The following is a 20,075-nucleotide window of genomic DNA, read 5'->3' as shown; positions in this document are numbered from 1 at the left end:
CAAAAATAGTTTAAAGTTAAATAATTTTCAGAAGTACACAACATGTCACAGGATGCAAAAATTATAGATAAAATATGAGATATTGTTTAGTTGTAGGGATTTCAAATGTTGTACGGATACTGAGACTGCAAGTCCCTATAGGGATATTGTAGTGAGTTTTAGTTGGGGCACTTAGCTGAAGTAAACAGAAAGGGAGGGGAGTGTGCAGAAGGCTTTGGAAACAGGCATGCAGACAGTCGACCACTGCAAAGTGTAGAGCGCGGGACAGACTGACTTCAGCTCACACCACTCTTCATCTGTGCTAGAGAAGACCCCAAACCTCTAGCCTGCTTTGAGGCGCTCACACTCATCCCAACCAATAATGTGAAAATCAGACGGAAACGTTTGTCAGATGTTTAAACTCATCGTCGCTTCATTGTACTCCAGTGCCGTCTACATTCAACACTGTCACACAGTTTGCAGTCAGGCTACAGTAGGCTATCCACAAGGATACCTGGTGTGAGATGCAGCAATGTCCCGAGGAATATGCCCACGCGTGAACTCTTGCGGATCCTTTTGGATTTTGTCAGCGGTCATATTTGCGGTGAATGTGATCGACGTGGACGCGTACAGCTGTCATGAAGTCAGGACCGCTTTCCAGCTGCGGCAGGTCGGACCGCTTCACCGCGTACCGGAGACACCTGGCACAGGTGAGCGTGTGGGTTTGGCGCCTGCAGGGAAGAGCACTTAGGCTAAAACGTACTATAAACATCATAGATTTTGTTAGAAGCCACACATTTTGCTTAAACTACAATCATTACCATTTCAGCAAAGACAATTTGCGTGTAATATGTGTCAAATTAGCAACTTGATGACAACCTCTCAGTTTTTACAGTAGACTTGTCCAGTGCTTATAACAGTTCAGTGCTCCTGTCAAAAGGACACGTGGATCACAACACACACTGTGACTCCCAAAGGTAAAAGTCAAGTGACAGCATCAAGAGATTGAAAAGCTTAGAGACAGAACAGACACTGCTGTCTGTCTTCACTTTGTCTCTCTTGTAATAGTAGTCATGTGTGTTGAAAAGAGTAAAGGGTTTTTACTATAAAATGTCTGTCTGATGTTGTGTATGGGAAGTATTGGTTATGATGTGGTATATTCTTAATGGTATAGCACTGCAAAATCCAAAAAGATCTTGTGATCAAGTGAAGTGTGTCTTAATGTGTTTGTCAGTACTTTTAAATTAAATTCCAGGAATCATATCTGTCCATCACCGTGAAGTCTGAACATCCTGAGGTTTTTTTTTTTCTTCCAAAAAACATGTATCGATAAATTATCGCCAATATATCGCTCCCATCTGATCTGTGGGGTTTAAAGCACCAGTGCCTCTAGAGTTCCTCCACAATCTGCAGCTTCACATGACACCCAGCTGCTTATCATATGCGGGTTGTTTGGAGAGATTAAACAATTATTTTGCAAATTTCTTTTGGCAGAGAAGCTGCCCAGCACATTCACAGGCTGCTGAGACAGGGTTTTTGAGCTAGAACAAGACTAGTGTGATGCAGGGGTCCCATGTGGTTTAATCTGTCTGGATCAAGAGGCTACAATATTGTGTTCACAATAGGGGAAGTGATTGATTTGCAATCTGCAGATTGATTCGCGCAAGTCAGCAAGACCAACTCTTTTGTTCACATGTCTTTAGATACTTGGGGTAGCAAGCCCTTATACATGCACTTGATTCCACTGTACTTTGGACATCAATTGACTCCTACAGCAGGCCTGTAGAGTCTTTTGGCACCTCTGCTGACACGGTCCCCAGATTTTTACTGTCTTTTGACAGATTTTTGTTTGTGATGCTTGAAAGCAGCCTCAAATGCCTTGAAGGGTTTGTGGTATGTGCTTCCCTCCTGCACACTGAGGAAAAGTTATTTTCTAAGGATAAACATTGGTGCCAAATCTGTTTTAGAGGCAAAACACATTTTGAGTGGCTTTAGGCTTTGCTTCAACTATGATAGTTTTGCTTGAAAGTTACTTGCAAGCAAAAGACACTTTTAACTAACTGTCATGTTTCTTATGAGGAGGACATTTCAATTGACACATACAGACGGGACATATTAAAGCAACAAATTTAATAAACAAGTGGAGAAACATACCAAATGCAGATGCTTTCACATGGTGCACTGCATGGTACAGTTGGTACATGGTGCAATGCTCTGTGGCATGTATAGAAATGCTGAGCAGGCCCTGTTGATTCTTATTTTATACAGGCAACAGGAAAAGATCTAAGTGACTTTGAAAGAGGGTCCATTGTAGAGGCACTGATGGCAGGAGCTTCATTCACAAATACTGTTCAACTATATTGTTTCAATAGGAACAGTGACTAAAGTGACGTGACATCTGTATGTAAATCTATAGGAAAAAGGGTCAGAAATTGTGGTTGACAGCGCACATGTGATGACCGTGATGCTTGTGCATTAGTGAGATATGTGAGGAAAAACAGGAGAACAACTGTTCCTCAGATAACTGAGAATGTCAGTTCTGTGTCAAGAACAGTCCGAATAATATTGTCCTTATCGTAGTAGGGTTGCAGTGTATAAATCCCTCATTACAGTGATGCCAAAACCATAGTCACTGGTCTGAGTCATCCTTCACCATATTCTCCACAAGTGGAGCGAATGCATATGTGGCGTACACCAAGAGAATGGTACAGACCTGAATGCTTGACATCTACAATGAGGGGATCTAACAGCTCTGTTATACTGTGGGGCGCATTTTGCTGGCATGGTTTGGGTCCACAGGGAAGGGTCACTACAAATCAATAGAAAGTTATTCTGAGTGATCACCTTTACGCTGTGATGACACATTTCTATCCTGATGGGAATGGTCTCTTCCAGGATGATAATGCCACAATCCATAGGGCACAGGGGGTCACTGAACGGTTTGATGAGTATGAAAATGATATGAATTATATGCTATGCCCTACACAGTCTCAATCTCAACCCAACTGAACACCCATAGGAGATTTGGACCGATATGTTAGACAGTGCTCTTCATCTCCATCATCAAAACACCAAATGAGGGAAATTTGTTTGGATAAACAGTTTTATTCCCTCCAGTAGATTTCAGAGACTTGTAGAATCAATGCCGAGGAGCTTGGAACTGTTCTGGTGGCATGCAGTGGCCCACCACCACTTTATGTTGTTTTTTTATTTTAATTTGTCACCCATTTGTATATTTGAACTCAACAAATGAGGCTATTCAGTGGGCATTATTATATTTTAACTCCAAGATTTTTTTCTTTATCTTTATTGTAAGTTTTTTATTCTTGGGGGTGTCTAGAATACAAGAGCATTTTTCCTTTTGAATACTCAAATAGCAGTAGATATGCAAATGTACAACTATCTATATGAATACAGACCACAATCTGCTTTACTGCTGCGGTGTCACAAGCAGGTTGGTGGCAGTTTAAATATCACCCAGTCTGAGACTGTATGTTGTAACAGGGAGAAGAGCAATAGATAGCTGAGTGGGAAACATACCTAGAGGTGCATCCAAACCACTTGATATGTTTGTTTAGCAGGGTGTCACTACTAGCAACAGAGGCTGTCAGTGTCAATGCAAGCATTAGTTTAGGGTTTGCTCTTAAAGACAACAGAAAGACCTTGGTCTTCTGAGGATGTCAGCAGTCTGGAGCAAGGCTTGCATGACAAGCTTTTACAGTCAGCAGTGCATTGGCAGAAGCTACATATGAGTATCTCTGTCTACAGTTGCAGCTGTTGGGAGCATTTTACCTGACAGTGAACAAACAGAAGCATGTACTCACTATGCTATGAAGGGGATACAATAGTCTTTCCTTTTAATGAATGTGCTCTTCCCCACCTCTAACCCCCACAGTTAGATATTTAATTTGAGACACATCTATCTATAGATACAACATTTTTGGAAAATGGTGTTAATATGATCCAGATACAAACTGTGGCTCCTTGGTCTGGACTATTAATTGATATAAATATTGGTGTTTGTTTAAAAGGTGTGGTGAACTGCATTTTTGTGCAGTTACACTCCACTACTTCTCTGCTGCTCCTTCCCTCCGCAGCTAATCAAACATTGCTGTAGCTTCACTGGTACATTCTGGGCTTCTATCTTATTTTGCTTTTTATTTGTACTTGTCCTAGAGAGGTTGTTTTGGGTCAGGCGCAATCTTGTCTTCAAAGCGCTGACCAATGGAAGGGGGTGTTACAGTGGGAGATTTGGTGTATATTTGTGTGTGTACACAATTATGCTACTCTGCTTCAGTTCTCAGATCAAATGCCAACAAAAGCAAGTCTTGAAATTTGAAGTGGCAAAACTTCAGCCCTTTTCAGAGCCTGATGTTTGTTTTAGGATACAGTGCTGCGTTTCATTCATGTGTGGTGAACTGAATTCTCACTAAACACCAGGAGTGTGGCAGCAGGGAACTTAAGAGCCGGCCAATTGGATATGATTGTGTATAAAAAGAATTGCACTTTAACGGTATAGATATTTTATGCATTATTTCTTTGTTCTTAATTCTGGCATTCAAAGAAAGCATGAAGTGCAATAAGTAGTGATAGTGCCTTCTGATTATAAAGAACTCTGTAACATCATGTTGCCATGCAGTGTTGCAAGAAGTACTCATTGCATTTGCAAGTGTGTGCTTAAACTGTGCTAATGAGTGACCATTAAAAGCAGTATTTTACCCATATATATTTGTATTGAATTATTTCAGTTTTCCAGACATTAAATGTTTGTTCCCTGCATGGGCCACAATTTATAAAGAGTAACTTTATCTCCATGCCAGATTCAGCATCAAGGGAGCTTAGATAATCAGTGACATGAAGTTGCTTATCCTGTCGTTATTTTGAAGAGTTATGACCACTTTGGTACTGTGGTACACAGCCAAACGCTCCATATTGAGATTACCACAGGGTGCTGATATAGCCCTTTGGAGATAGATCATTTGGAAAGCAGACGGGTAGCAGTGCTGTGCACAGACTCACTACTTCTACAGTTGGCTTCCTGGATAATGTCCTCAGATATGATCAACCTATTTTACAGCTCAGTTAAACCTATCTGATTGAGCAGGGCCTATCTGATGGTGTACATACCCAACACAGAACACCTTTTTAAATCTTATTACTGTACTGCCATTCTCTGATTTACTGAGTCATTAACAGCTATTTTAGAGTGAAAGATAAAGTGTCTTATATCTTTAATATGTGGCAAGCAGGGTCATGTGTTAATAGCAAGAGAATGGGAGCCCAGTGTGTTATCACATGTCACCACATCCTTAACCAGTTACAGCGTCAAAAGCACTTGGCAAGCTCTCAAAGCTCAGCATGGTCTTTGATTGGCTATGGTTATTTTGAGTCCTTTTTTTACTTGGTCTTTCTCACTGAAATACCTTACATGGAGGTGTGTGCCTCAACCACCTACTTCAATCTAATGTACAATTCACATGAGTTTTGTAAAAGTGGATCTATTTGAAAAAAGACATTGGTGGTTAGAAAAATTACATCATATGTCTTCAAGTTACAAGACACCGTTTAGATTATTGAACTGACAAACACCTCACAAGCTCTAGCTCCAGTCAATCTCAAACAGTTCAGCCTTACCAGCGTTTTCCCAGTCTGAAGCTGATTACACTGTCTGAGTCTGTCCCTAAGTCTATCCCTAAGTCTATCTTATGTTTCAGTGTTCAGTGTGTGTGCTACCTTACCCCTTCTGGCTTGCTACTGTGGTAGAGGAAGATAGTAGTATATCATCTACCTCTCCAATAATATAACCATCTAGAAAAGATGAACATATAGGACATAAGAGTCTGTGGCCCTCTGATATAATGCTGCATCATCAGGTGTGCATCTATCTGGCCACCAGCCTTCCACTTCTCTCTTTAAGATCTGCCTGTCCGTCCTCTGCCCTCTGCCGTGGCTTTGGACTGCGTGCCAATCACTGTAGGCAGTTGCAGCTTGGGGTCTGGGAAAGCTAAACATTCCAGTTGAGTTTCAAGGTTGTCCAAAAATGCAGGTATGCAGCAAAGACCCTTTTGAGTTGTTTTCATTCAACATGGTCCATCCCAAGCACAGCAAATCTGTATAGAGTAAATATCCTGTATGTTCAGTTGAGCTGGGAGCTTCAAAGCAAACTGGCTTCCTGAGGCAGGAGAAGGGTAACGGCATTAATTGCCCACTTTTGAACAAAGTTATTCTTGTTCTCAGAAAAATATCAAAACAGCAGCATCAGGAAACCGCAAACCTTCCAGTCATCAACACATTCAAAATCAAAACAAAATTTCCATACCATATTGAAGAGATGTGAGCTGCATATAAATCATTTTTTGAGTGCAGGACTTTATGCACGTGTTTGAAAAGAGTGGTAGTAACTCAAGCATCTTCTCAGCAGTATACTGTATTCAGCTCTGCTACTGTAGTACCACATATTGAGAATGGCATGTGAGTGAGTATGTCAGTTATACAGTGGTAGAGTTTCTCCACTCAGTTTTGACTTGTGCAATGAAGGGCACTGAGGTGTTGCTGAAGGGATTGAGACTAACAAGTCAAGACCCCTGAGCCATGGCTTTAATATGGCAAATTACTTCAGAGGTATTTGTCACCTGAGGACGATTAAGGGAATTAGGATTCAGAGTTGACATCCAGTCTGGAGAGCAAAGTGTGTTAAGGTTTAGCCAGGCAGAATGAGTAGGATACACAGTGGGCACTAATTACAAAAGAACCAGTAGAGTTCAGTCATCTGTCTCCATTGGAGTCTGTGTCAGAGTTGTTATTTGAAATCAGAAAAATAGCTACAGCCTGTAGACAAAATAACATTTACGATTCATGAGAAACTTTGGAATTTGTAAAATAAAATACAATTACCATAGCAAATTCTGCATATCATGTTGCAGGCCAACTAGCTGTATTTGTCCTCCCTCATATTCTGCAAATATTCATTATCTTCATGGCTGGTTAGTTTCAACTTTTAACTCCTCAGTGCAGTTTATTTCTTCTCATGGTCTTTCATCATATTAATAGCTCAAAATATTGTTTAGCTTTCAACCAGTGCATTTACAATGTGCACACTGTTTGTGTTGCCTTTTCAGAGCTCTGTTAGCTGTTGGCAAAAAATAGTTATTGCATAAGTATTCACCCCATTACAATTACAACATGCCAGGGAGTAATCAAGGTGTGGTGTCAGTGAAACGTTCCCGCGAAGGTCCAACAACTAAATAGTTTATTTCTATCCAAAAAAGAACATCATGAAAACAAACAGGTAATTCAAACTCCACAACAAAGTTATTGAACAACTTCCAATTTTGGAAAGGATACAAGAAAATTTTCACAGTAGCACCGTAAGGTCGATCTAAAGAAAATAAAATACACTCACAAGTATGCCACAAAGGTTGTCTGTGTGAGCAGGGCACCAGTGTGGGGAAGCCACCAAGACACCTGTGGCTACTGTGTAGTTAGAGGGTTACATGGTTGAGACTGGAGAGACGGCACATACAATAACTGGCTTTGGTGCTTCACCAGTTATAACTTTATAGCAGAGTGGCAAAGAGAAAGAAGATTTGAAGTTAACTCTAATGATTTCTTGGCTTATTTTCCAGCAAGAGAGCAAGCCAAACCTGTGCAGAAATGGCTTAAAAACAACAAAGCTGATGTCTATTGTGGTCAAGTCAGAGACATTCCAATCCATCCAATTGAACATTTGAGGCAGGACTTGAAAATTGTTGTTGAGTCATGGTCCCCAGGCGGTTTGACAGAGCTTGAGTACTTTTGCAAAGAATAATAGGGAAAAACTCCTGTGTCCAGATGTTCAAGACAGCAACTCTTGCCAAAGGTGCCTACTAAATTTTGACTACAAGAGGATGAGAACCTTTAGAAATATTTAGAATTTACATTAGATTAAATTTCTTTTTTATGTTGACATTAAACAGCCCTTTAAAACCCCCATTAAATCCAATTCTTTCATTTGATTAAACAGTATAAAAACAGTTCTAGGGTGGTTCAATACTTTTTATAGGTTTGTGGTATGTGTTCTTTATCTTGAAAATTTAAATGGAGTTTGGTTGAATAATACACATTCATACGCAGTCAGGTATGAAGATACTGTATGTCCTACATAGACTATATAGACTTAAATGAATCAGAGAGTCCTTGGAAGACCACTGCCCTGAGTCCTCAATACATATTTATTTTACCCTTAAGGCAGAAACCACTGAAATGTTGTTTATTAAGATAATGTAGCCTAATTAAAATATTTTTAAAGACAAAAAAGAACAGACTCTGCAGTTTGTTTGCTGTTGGACATACTAGTAGTGACATAGCGTCTAATGATTCCAGAAAGTGGCCCGGTACATTCGTGACACAGTCAGACTGTCCTGACTTCTGTGGTGGCTTTAACAGCCAAAGTATCCCTGAGTATCACTTACTCCATGCAGCTACTCGCAAGGGACGGAGAGCCCAGGCTGGATTCCACTGTGAGTCCCTGGATATTAGTTTCATATCACAGATAACACACAAACACAAAGGGGAGAAAGAGCCAGCCAGTTAAGTGAACAGGGTCAGGGACAAAAGAGGAGACAGGACAGACACCAAATATGGTGAAATGATAACCCTAAAACAGAACTAAAACGATATATCATGCTTTCCCATACATTTCCCATACTTCTAAGCTAACAGGTTGAGCTTGTTGTTATAGGTTATATGTTTCATGAATCAGCTTGTTTACATTTCCACAATGATGAGGCCCGTGTGTGTAGACAGTGATATTTATTGAGAGATTTACAAACGTCCTTTTTTTAGTTCATGGAAATCTAAAGAATGCAATACACTTACATTATATCCCTAGAATATATAGCTTCTATAAAGGGCATTTATGGTTTGTTGTTGCATGTCATTCCGCCCCTAGAAAACCAATATCTTCTCCAGTCAGAGCTGCATAGTTGCACTTACCCAGTAAAATGTAGTGGAAATGTCAAGTGTTGCTTCATTGCTTCTGTTGCCTGGTGACATGGGTGTAGACGAGCTCTGCTCTGACTGAAATACTTTCATATTAAAAGAAGATCCATTTTAAAAGGTTGGTGTTACGACTTTTAACCCAAGGATGAGGTAGACCACCAGCAGTATTCACTTGTGACGTTGTGACCTCGACCAAAAACAAAATTAGAACTCATACCCATTATTTTTAACTGACGTTACTGACCTGTCCTGTCATCAATAGGACCCCTGATTTATTTAAGTGTTCATGTTAATTTATGTTTAGATCAATAAATAACTATGGCTTGTATGCTGGATGGATTAGGATTCTCATTTATATCAGTTATCAAAATAGTTTTTAAAAGAGGTAAAGTTGCAAATAAAGTGTGGCATTGAATTTTTGTTAAATTTGTTCATTGGCAAACTTTATTCTTTGATGGTTGAGGTAAGGAAGAGGAGGAGTGGCATTATTGTAAAAAAGGTCAGGATAAGACTTTGCAGAAACAGTGTTGACATAAAAAGAGTGGACTGCTACAGAGATGGAGATAATGAGCTGGAAGGGGCAGGACAGCCAGTTATGACTTCACTCGTCTGGCTCTGGGATGGGAACAAATGGAGCCTCACTGGGTAATTAAGAGACACCCAGGCCTCAGTAGGATATGCCAGGCAAATGGGAGAGAGGGAGCAGAAAGGGAAAGAGGGATTGAGAATGCAACCCTATTGTGTTTCATGGAGGGATTTGGACAGTGAGGCACTGGTCTTGCGGTCTGTCCTAAGGCCATGCTTTAGGCTCTGGTTACAACACCTGCCTCCAGCCACCACATCCAGCCCTTCCCCCTGTAAAATGAGTTATCATATCAGCTACTGCATTATATAAATGCCCCTGTACATGTGAGTCTGTGCAAGGAAATGTGTGGGAAAGGACAGTTTTAATAGCTCATGCTAATTGTGAACAGTCTCAGTGATGTCATGACAGTGTTTATATATATAGCGATGGTGAGCAGCAGGTGACACTGGCAGGACAGGGTGGACTCTGTTTCAGCTGATGTAATTGTGCCTGATTGAGCTGTTCTTATTTGCAGTTAGGTCATTGCCGTCATGTGGTCGTTATGAACTACAGCATTATGGCTAATGACTGTTTAGTTGAAGAGGTGAAATTACTGTTCTGTATATATACGTGTGTGTGTGTGTGTGTGTGTGTGTGTGTGTGTGTGTGTGTGTGTGTGTGTGTTTGTGCATATGCATGTGTGTGACTCAGTTTGAAAGTTTTGCAAGTATGTGCATTCATGCACTTTTTTTAGTTTTTATGGGACATAGAGTTTACATACATGTACAAAAGTATGTCTTGATGACATGTGTGCAATCGTATGAGCCAAAGATATTTATATATTTAGCAGACACAGTATATATAGCAGGAAACATGGATGAATTCTTGGTCTACTTTCTCACCCTCCCCTGGTGCCTCTTCTGTCTCCCAGTGGATATGTGCATACTCAGGACACTATACATATACTCACACATACTTGGACAGCACACATATACACACACACACACACACACACACACAAACACACACACACACACACACACATATTATATATACATACATACATACATATATATAAGTTCTCTGCACTTCTATTTCCTGTGATATGCTTTATATGTTACCTCTGATTTGAACATATGTTCATTTCTGCTTGACTTTCCTAGATGTGGATCTGCTGATTTGTAAGCACCAGGGTCCATCCTGCTGCACCCGGAAAATGGAGGAGAGCTACCAGTTTGCTGTAAAACGAGAAACTCTTCACAACATTCACTCCTACAGCTATGAGCTTGAGCACCTCATCTCCGGCCACTCGGATGCCTTCCAGGGTAAGAGCTGCGACAAAGGGGCCAAGCTGGGGTTGGGTGGGATTGGCCTGAAACACTGGGTTGTTGTTGATGTAATGGAAGGAGATGTTGGGATTCCGTGGTTGATGAGTTGTTATTTAGCTATCTGGCACATACTGTACTTACCACTGCATGAGACTGATACCCCAAAATGTTAGCTTTTCCAAAGTATTTGATTTGAAAACTTGACCCAGCACCTTGTTCACCTGAAACTGAACCTGTCCCCCTTATTTTAATCCAAATTCAGCAATAAAAGCAAAATAACTTTTTGTTTGTTTTCGTGCTTGCAAAGAATATTTATTTATCCAGTATTTGGTGAAAAAAAGTTTTTACTCAGTTCCCCTGGGTCATGGTAGCTGGTGTGCAGGCAAGTGTGCAACTCACAAAATGGGCAAGGCTTTACTCCCCCCCCCTCTCCTCTTCCCTTCTTCTGTGGGTTTGGCAGCAACAGAACTGTGGAGAAGGATCACTGAGGGTAGATGGGAAAAGAGGGTATATAGGCCTTTTTCAGCCTCTAGTACTTGGTGGAAGATGGTCTGCTTTGTCATTATCTGATCCTGCTCTCAAGACAACAAAACAATTACTGGAACTCTGCAAGAAATTACAGTATTTTTGGAGGGTGAAACAATCTGTCCAAGGGTAATTATTTTCGGGTATATGTTTTCTTGTTGCAGTACTTTGGTTGTTAGTATAGTTCAAATGTCTGAGTTCTAAAAAAACAAACCCCTTCTGTAGATACAAAGCCTGTTTCTGCTACGGCTTGCCTGGCAAACGGCTTTGTGCTACACCCAACTGAATCAAGCAGTGCACTAGTTGCCCAAGCTTGTCCTCCCTCTTCCTCGAGTAATTGCAGTGTCATATAAATTTAAAAATTTCCGAAACAAAGTTTTTCTTCTGCAAAACCTCCAGCACAATCCCACAGGGTTGGAGACATGCTTTGGATGTTTTTAGTTTTACAGGAATTTCAGTACCATGCAATTAGTTTTATAAGACAATGGACTGCTTAGACGCCATGTTGGCCAAGTTTTATTTTATGATGGATGTAAGAACACTACTGGTCTTGATGTCCAATATGGAAAAGTCATATCATATGTGAACAAATGGTGTAATAAAAAATGAGCACTGTTTAGGGAACAGTCATGGAGAATTTATTATTTTCAGACCTTGTTGTCATGGAAGTTATTATTGTCATATTTGACTTGTAAATGCCATATGGACAGGATATATTAATGTCACACAATGTTCCTCGTACTAAAACAGAACCAATATATGAAACTCCAGGCCTGTCAAACATATTACTATGTAGGTTTTCACTTAGTGCTGGAGATAAGCCCCTCTTACAGCTGTTTCAAAAGCAGGCTACATGAATAGAAGTAACCATGTTTGAATAGTGCTCCTGGTATTCGTCCTTTTCATCATCATTAAGATCTTTCCCGTCTTACCTCATGTCTGAGCCTGTCTGGAGAATGAAGATCAGGTGTTCCACATATCCAGAAAAGGCCAAGATGGAAAATAACAATGGAATAACAATAGAAACTGGAGTATGGTGGTGCCGAAAATGATGATGTCACTAGCCCTCAATTTGCAAGGCCATCTAAGGACAGTCTCTGCGCTGTCTGAGTGCCTTGAGTGGAATGTGAAGTAGCAAGTGGCTCATATACCGCATGAAGTAATGAGAGTATGATTTTGGCTGATACCATTGGTACTGTTATTCACACGCTGGATGGTGGAAAAGTGTGGGTAGCTTTCCTCCTCACTGCCCCTATTTGTTTGTACTGTATCTATGCAATACACCACACCACTGTGCACCACATGCAGTTCACCACTGAGGCAGTTGTCTGCAGGCTGAAAACTCTGCTCCTCTCCTGTTAATGTGTTGTTTTTATTTGATAATTCTTTCATGATGTGGCAGTACAGGCATTCATCTGTCTGTCATTCAAGTCATATCGTAAATCTTCCAACAACAAGTCAGATGTGTGCGTGTTTTCTCAAAAGGATGTGCCCATTAGAAAGGAGATGGTGTGAGTGAGTGTGTATGTGTGTATGTCTGTGTGTTTTCGTTGGCCTTTCCTTTGTTTAGACAGCCCTAAAGGCCCTACTGTGCTCTGTCATGTGTGGGAGTTGTCATGTCATGAATATGACCCCATAAACACAGACCACATTTATGAATGTTGAGAGGTTTTTTGTTTCAGCAATATTTCTGACATTATTCAGATAAAAGAATTGGTTCAGTTGTATAGTGTGATAACAAATCTAGTTCTAGTAAAACAGTAAAACAGAGCCAATAACCTTTTGGGATTCTCCAGATATTGTTGTCCCCATTTGCTCTGCGACTGCCAAGCCCTAAATCCCACAGACAGGTTCCTTGTTTTTAGATAACATCCTCCTTCCTCCTTACTATCTCCTCCTACCATTCAACTTTACAAAAGCATACTCTCAAATACAACCAGGCCAAACCCACTGCTCTCCTCTCTCATCTCCAACACACAAACAGACAGACTCTTCTAATCCATGCCATTGTTGATAGGTAATGAGTGTTGGGCCCTGTTGGTGGGTAGGTGTCAAAGACAGAGCCCAGTCTAAGCTGGGCCAGTCTAAGCTCGGCCAGCTTAGTGCTGCCATCAAGGGCTTTGGCCTGTCAACTTGCTCTAGCCAATCAGATCTGGAGTAATCTCACTGGCTGGACACCTTTCTGTGGCCGCCTGATTGGCTGAGAGAAAGTTGAACAGATGGATTGGCCACTAGAATATGTTTGTGTGTCTGTTTGCCTATGTTACTGGTTAAATGGCAGAATCATTGGGTTAGAGCCTTATGTTTAGTCAGTTCCAGCAAGCTTACTTATTCATTTTTAATATGCAGCAACCTTCTGACAGCAGATTGTTGTGCAAGCAATCCAGTTTGTGTATGTGTATATGTGTGTGTGTGAGTGTGTTTGTGTGTGTGTGAACGACAGGTGGGAATGATGAGCAAGAGAGTAAGTATCTGGGTATATAGTCACACTACTGGGAAGCAGATGTCAAGAAAATGCTGACACTTTTGATCACTAGTGTCACCGATATGAGGGGGACCTGGCCCACAGCTAAAGGCCATGACATCTGTGTTTGTGTGTGTTCATATATGAGTGAGTGTGTGTGTGTTTGCAATTCTGCATTTAGGTGTTTTGTACATGTGCATCTTGAGCATTGTGTGTGTGCGCGTGTGTGTTTGTGTGGGTATATGTACACCAAAGACATGTGAGCATGTACAGTATTTACCACCCTTGCAAGTCATCATGAGCACCTCAGGGCTCAAGTTGTCCTCACAAGAGCTGACAAATGCTTTTCAGAGAAATATATTCTCCTGGCCTAGATAGCACTCTATCATCAATGAAAGTGCACTGCATTTAAAACTTTAGATGCCCTTCAGTGAAGGGACAAGGACTACATTTGACAAAGAGCGACAGTGAGAGAGAGTTAGAGACAGAGAAAGAGGCCATGGCAAGGACGGTGCCTTTCCTCATTGAGGCGACATAATTAGCTGATCCTTGTCTCATCATCCAAGAACTCTCCAGACCCCCCCTGTCCTGGGAGACGGCGTGTGCATGAGTGTATGCGAGAGACAAAGTGAACAAAACTATAACCCAAGGCAAAAGGGATACTTGAGGTTCTTTGCTGTGAATGGCAGAGAAAGAGAACTCAGAGAAGCGAGAATTGGTTGAGACAGGATAAGAAACAAAGACTGTGTGGTCTGTTGCTGCATCTCCCCCTGCGACTGTTTGTCTCCCTAGGCTCTCACAGGTGGTTGAGTTCAGCCTACTGTAATTGTCCCTCTGCCCCTTGGGAATTTTGCGCCTGCCTCATTGCCTGTTTAGACAGTAGACAGAATTCTCCACGTCTGTTGCTCTTTGTGCCCCAGTCCCCCCAGTGTCTCTGCTTTCCCCCCTAGACTGACAGCCAATGATGTCTAGCCTAAAGCATTTTTGCTAATAAGCCACCACAGATTAAACTGTTGAAAAGTCCTTGTTCTCTCCGCTTTGACTGTCAGGATCATCCTGGGTGGCTCACACAACACGGCCTATGTAAAGGCAACTGTCTCATTTATTATATTCTGAAGATTTATATGCGTTTGTGTTCACAATTTGCGTGGCCACGTGTCTGCATGTGTATATAATTTGCGTGTGTGCAAGTGATAGGGATGATGAATCACTTGGCTGTTGTGTCCTATCTTCATTCTTTCAGCAGTCATAGTTCGTCTTATCTATATTGCAATCGCTCTGTGTTTGTCTGGAAGTTCTCTATCTCATTTTGCCTGTGATCTTTTTAGCCCGTCCTCTCTCACATCATCATTTTTTCCCTCTCACTTCATGCCTCCATGTATTTTTCTCTGCAGATGTTTTGACCGACAGGGTTATTGCTCTAGAGGCTGATGCTTGGACATGGGACGACATTGCACTGCGCCATGAGCTCATGCTCAAATTAGGGAGGATATCCGGAATCCATCCCTGCACGTCTTATTTAATCATACAGGGCGGAGGGGAAACGTGTTTATGGACCTAATAGTGGAGCAAATACGTGTGTGTGTGTGTGTGTGTGTGTGTGTGTGTGTGCATGCACGTGTGTGCGTGCATGTGTGTCTGAGTGCGTGTGTGTGTGTGTGTGTGTGTGTGTGTGTGTATGAGTGTGACCGACCTAAACATATTTGTATTTTAACTATGCCTTTTTATTCTCCTGAGTAGACATGATACATACGGGCAGGATGCGTTTCCCTCAGAGTTTTCAGGACTCCTCTCTTGGGGGAAAAGAGGGAAAGAACAAAGGAAAGGAGGGTGGAGTGAGGGGGAAAGTTCAAAGCCTCTAGCAGTCATAAAGTCACACTCAAAGCTTCCCTAATTACCTCTGCTTTTCATCTGCCCCTCTCACCTCAGCATGAATGTGTGAGTGAGAATGTGCGAGGAGCAGGGAGTTAGGCCTAGAGAGTGAGGAGAGAAAAATGAGACAAGACGGATGGTGAAAGCAGAATTTCAGTGAAAGTGTGCACAGGTGTGTTTTAATGTGGTTCAATCGGGTGTATGTATTGGTGTGTGTGTCTGTGGTAAAGAATGTTGATTCGACAGGTTTCTACCTTGTAGATTCGCAGTTCCCTGCTGCTCACTTTTCTGCCTCTTTCTTCCTGGGTGTCTCTCTGTCTGTGGCCCGTGCTTTGTCAGCAGTGGGTGCTTAACAAGAGCATGCTGGGTCTAGTTGGGCACTGTGCCAACAGCTTGCTTGCTGCCATGTGCTCTACAGGGAACCCTCACGTCTCAAAGATAACCGAGTTGCCAAATGTGTGCTCCACAGAATAAAACCATAAACATAGGAAATCTTCCCAATCTTCTTCTTCACCCCAAAAGTCTCCTCTCATTTTTCTTCAGCCTTGTTATTCTGCTCTCCGACAGCCCCGGTCTTCCTCACCAACCATCCATGCTCCCCAATATTACATCTATTGCCTAAAAAAATAGGAGGTCTGCATAGATTAGCCTGCTTCCAGACACCACAGCCATATTTTGACATACTAATATGAAATGAAACTGAGATAAATACCCCTTTAGTTCTCGCCAACATGATTTCGTCTCACACGCAATGGTTTTGTGACACAACTTTACAAATACTATTTCTGACACTGCTTTTCAGCTAGCCTCAACAAACACTCTTGGTATAGACTAAGCCTCTTCAGTCTCACTGCTATTGTACGAAGACAATAAGCTTGATGTCCAGGAAGTTTCTTGGTAATCAGACAAAGTCGCATCTCCCGGGGCTTGTTCTCTGTCCAAGAGAATTTGGCTTTTCTGGAACACAATCTGTCTGGCTGGCTGATGGGATTTATGCTCTACTGTTGCTGATTGGTCCAGCCTGGCCTTTTCCTGTGTCCTGTCTGACTCTGCTGCACCCGTCCTTCCCAGACTGATCCCAAAAGCCATAAAATGTGTGTGTGTGCGTGTGTGTGTGGGGGTGTGTGTGTGTGTGTGTGTGTGGGCATGTGTACAAGTATGAGATAAAGATCTGTGTCTGCACACGTGTGATTGCATAGCAGCTGCCAGTCAAAACTCTTTTTTAGAAAATGTCTAATAACCTACACGTTTGCCAGACTAGTCACTCTTTTGGTGAAATGTTATCTACCTTTATTCAGTTTAATGAAAGGCGATATTATAAAGTGGTGGATTTTGGCCAAAATAAGGTCACGCTGGGAGAAATAAAGGAGTATTGGTGAAGCGTAGCATGAGAGAAAGAGGGGTTGAACACTGCAAATTGGCCAGACTCGCATGCCTGTGAGGGAGAGTTGCTTCCACCCGACGCCTGTGGGAGATCAGGGTGTGTGCTTAATATGTGCTTTCAATGCATAAGTGGATGAGCATCATGATGTACATTTCTCTGCGTTGTGACTCACACTGTTACTTCAGTTCCAAAGTAGGTTGGAATTGGCCGTCTTCCTCCCATCTCCCACCACCAGCTCACTTCATCACTCCTCCATTCAAGTCAACTCACTTTCCTCATTACACGCTGTGTTGGACACTCCTATTCTTCCTCTCCTTCTTCCTACTCGCCTCTGTGGCTCCTAGCACACCATTAAGGAGTCCCCACGGTAGGCTTTATTCTCTAATCCTCCAGTCTTTTGATTTGTCGTTTTCCAGAGGAGGAGGTATAATAAATGAGAGAAATGGATAGACAATGTTGTTCTGACCCTGCCCAGTCGTGTCCTGTTTTTTTGATCCATGATGGATTATGATATCTGCTGCACTGTCTGCCAAAATGAACAGAGGGTTTACATGGATCTGCTCTTACATCAACCGCAACGGAGTCTATCACTGGCGAACTCTTAATACTTCTTTTGGTTTCAATAATATGATGGAATTTGTCCTTCGCCAATATTTTCAAACATTTATCTTGATTATTTCGTGTTTTCCTTTTGATTTATTTCAGCCCACAGAACGGGATTTTGGATTGTTTTTAATGGCATTAGCACAAAAGCTCAGGCCTAATCAAAGTAGTGTTTTTGGCCTATAATTGAAACAATGCATAAGTGACCCTCCCTGTGCTGAAGCTGAAAAACGAAAACAGGAGCCACACCTGCTAAGAAAAGTGGAAAATCCTTCATTAGTCTCCCTTTCATCTTGGATCCCTTTCACACCTCAGAGTCCATTTGAGGGTCTGTTTCATGTTAATCTTACGTTAGCCTAAACGTTTCCCTTCCTTTTTCATGAAAATCTGGAGCCCAGTCCCTTTCTCCGGCCGTCTCTAGTCATCATCAATTTCTACTTAATATTATGGGTTATTACCTTGACAAGGCTTTTTTTGTTTATAACAAACCCACACTGACATCATTATAACCAGGTCTTGGAGAAAATGTCTCCTGTCTTTCAGGTTCAGTTTTTTATGTTCTCGTCTGCAGAGTACAAAAACACTGCCAGCTGATGTGCTGTTGCATGGAATCTACTTTTTCTTATAATTCTCTCTGTCAAGCAGTTGACTCTTTTTTGGATGTGCGTGTTCTTCTTTTCTTCCAATCTGTAGAGCTATAAACAATATTTCACAACTGGGATAAAGATATATGTAGCAGTCCCACTAAGATGTGAATATTAATCAACATACTGTTTGTGCAGGAAGGCTGCTGGTGCTGTGTTCAAGAGTCAGAGGGCATTCCTACTTGTACAACTGGCATACATTTGATTGGAGCTTTAAATAGTCATCAGCGGGTGCAAATACTTTTTTTGTGTATGGCACTCTGTGTTGCTCCTTAAGGCTACACCATATCAAAAGAAACACCATATTTTATGTTCCAATAAACAGCAGAGAAATGGGGGGGTCACTGCAGACCTGTGGCCCCCTTAATGCTTAGGACCAGAGGTGCTGTCCATCAGCCTGTCAACAGTCTGCCCCCAGGCTGGCCCTCCACATCTCCCCTTTATGGTATTAGCCATTTAAACAACCTTCCCTCCCTCCCTTGCTCTTCCCTTAGCCCCTCACCCACTGCCCGTGTGCTCTGTTTCCTCTGTCCCCGTCCTTCTCTCGTCTGCTCGTTCCCCTGCCTTCGATCATGTTTCCCTACTTTGGCCAGAGCAGAGAGAGCAGTGAGCCCCCCCACCCACCTCCCCATGCCAAATCTCCACCTCCACCCCCCAACCCCCACTACATTATAGCCCAGTGCACCCCGATTGCCCCTGGCATCTGTGGAATTGTTTATGTTTCAAAGTTTTGATATAGCTGGGCTGCCTTTTTAATTACTGGAATGCTGATGGAGAGATGGGGAGCTTTCTACCCCCCTCTCCTCCACTCATCCTCCACCACCTCCTCCTCCTTAACCTCCTCCTGTCCTGCCTCTCAAGCTAATTGTCCCACCTGTTAGCCCCCTGATAGGACAAGACAAGCAAATAAAAATTTATGGCCAGGCTTAGCTGGAATTTGTTCACACACATTTGGGATTGAATATGTGAGTTTTCTAATTGGATTGTGGAGTCACAGTGTTTTTGTGCAGCTCAGCCAGTTCATGAAGGTCTGCGCCTGTTGTCTGACAGATGAGTCATGCTCCCACTTTAGACTTTAGACGTGTGATTTTGCCACACAAGTATGATGAATCAACAGATTGATTCATTGACTTATTAATAGTTTATTGCCATTAAACTGTTTGCTGAAAGGTTAGAGGCTGGGAGAGTGTATGACATTGCAGCTCTCCTCTGTAACCTAAGATGACCAGCGCTCAGTGGGAGATGGCCCTAAGTACAGTATTTCTACTAATTAAAACAAGGATATGTAATCTGCACACGTGTCACTATGTCACATATCTGTGTGGTGACCTGTCTGAAACCCAAGCCTATGGTAGGATTAAAATGCTTTGCCTGAGAAGACGGTTGGTCAGGTCCAGTCAGGACTGATTGCCAAGATAGGAATGGCCCACAGCTCCATGGTATGAGAACAGTGTCTCCTACCTCATTATCACAATATTACCACATCTCCAAGCACATGTGAGCATACACACATATGCACACCCACCTCAACAGGCAGACATGCACTTATTAAAAGATGCAGTCCAATTTATGACACAGTAGGGCTATACAACTGGTTTAGGATTTTTCTGGGGCTGCACATTATCGATTTTCCATTTTTTCAATCACAAAATTTGCATACATGTGACTCAAAACCTTAAACCTCTGAACGCTATGTGTTTTTACAGTTTAGACGTCATCTGATATAACTAAT

The 20,075-nt window shown here is 42.0% G+C and overlaps 1 protein-coding gene across 2 annotated transcripts in view; it reads left to right on the top strand.

Moving 5' to 3' along the window:
* The first annotated feature begins 227 nt into the window (after positions 1 to 227).
* LOC111229086 (glypican-5-like) overlaps positions 228 to 20,075 on the top strand; it is a 97,819-nt gene continuing 77,971 nt past the window's right edge. For both annotated transcript variants that reach the window (XM_022755258.1, XM_022755257.1), the window contains exons 1-2: positions 228 to 689; positions 10,687 to 10,848. In XM_022755258.1, coding sequence (XP_022610979.1) covers positions 512 to 689; positions 10,687 to 10,848 — 340 coding nt within the window. In that variant the 5' untranslated portion in view covers positions 228 to 511. The remainder of the gene's footprint in view (positions 690 to 10,686; positions 10,849 to 20,075) is intronic.

Source organism: Seriola dumerili, unplaced genomic scaffold (assembly GCF_002260705.1).
Source record: "Seriola dumerili isolate Sdu_G_001 unplaced genomic scaffold, Sdu_1.0 BDQW01000226.1, whole genome shotgun sequence".
Classification (NCBI taxonomy): domain Eukaryota; kingdom Metazoa; phylum Chordata; class Actinopteri; order Carangiformes; family Carangidae; genus Seriola; species Seriola dumerili.
The sequence above is the reverse complement of the archived record's forward strand: the minus strand, read 5'-3'. Positions and strand labels throughout refer to the sequence as shown.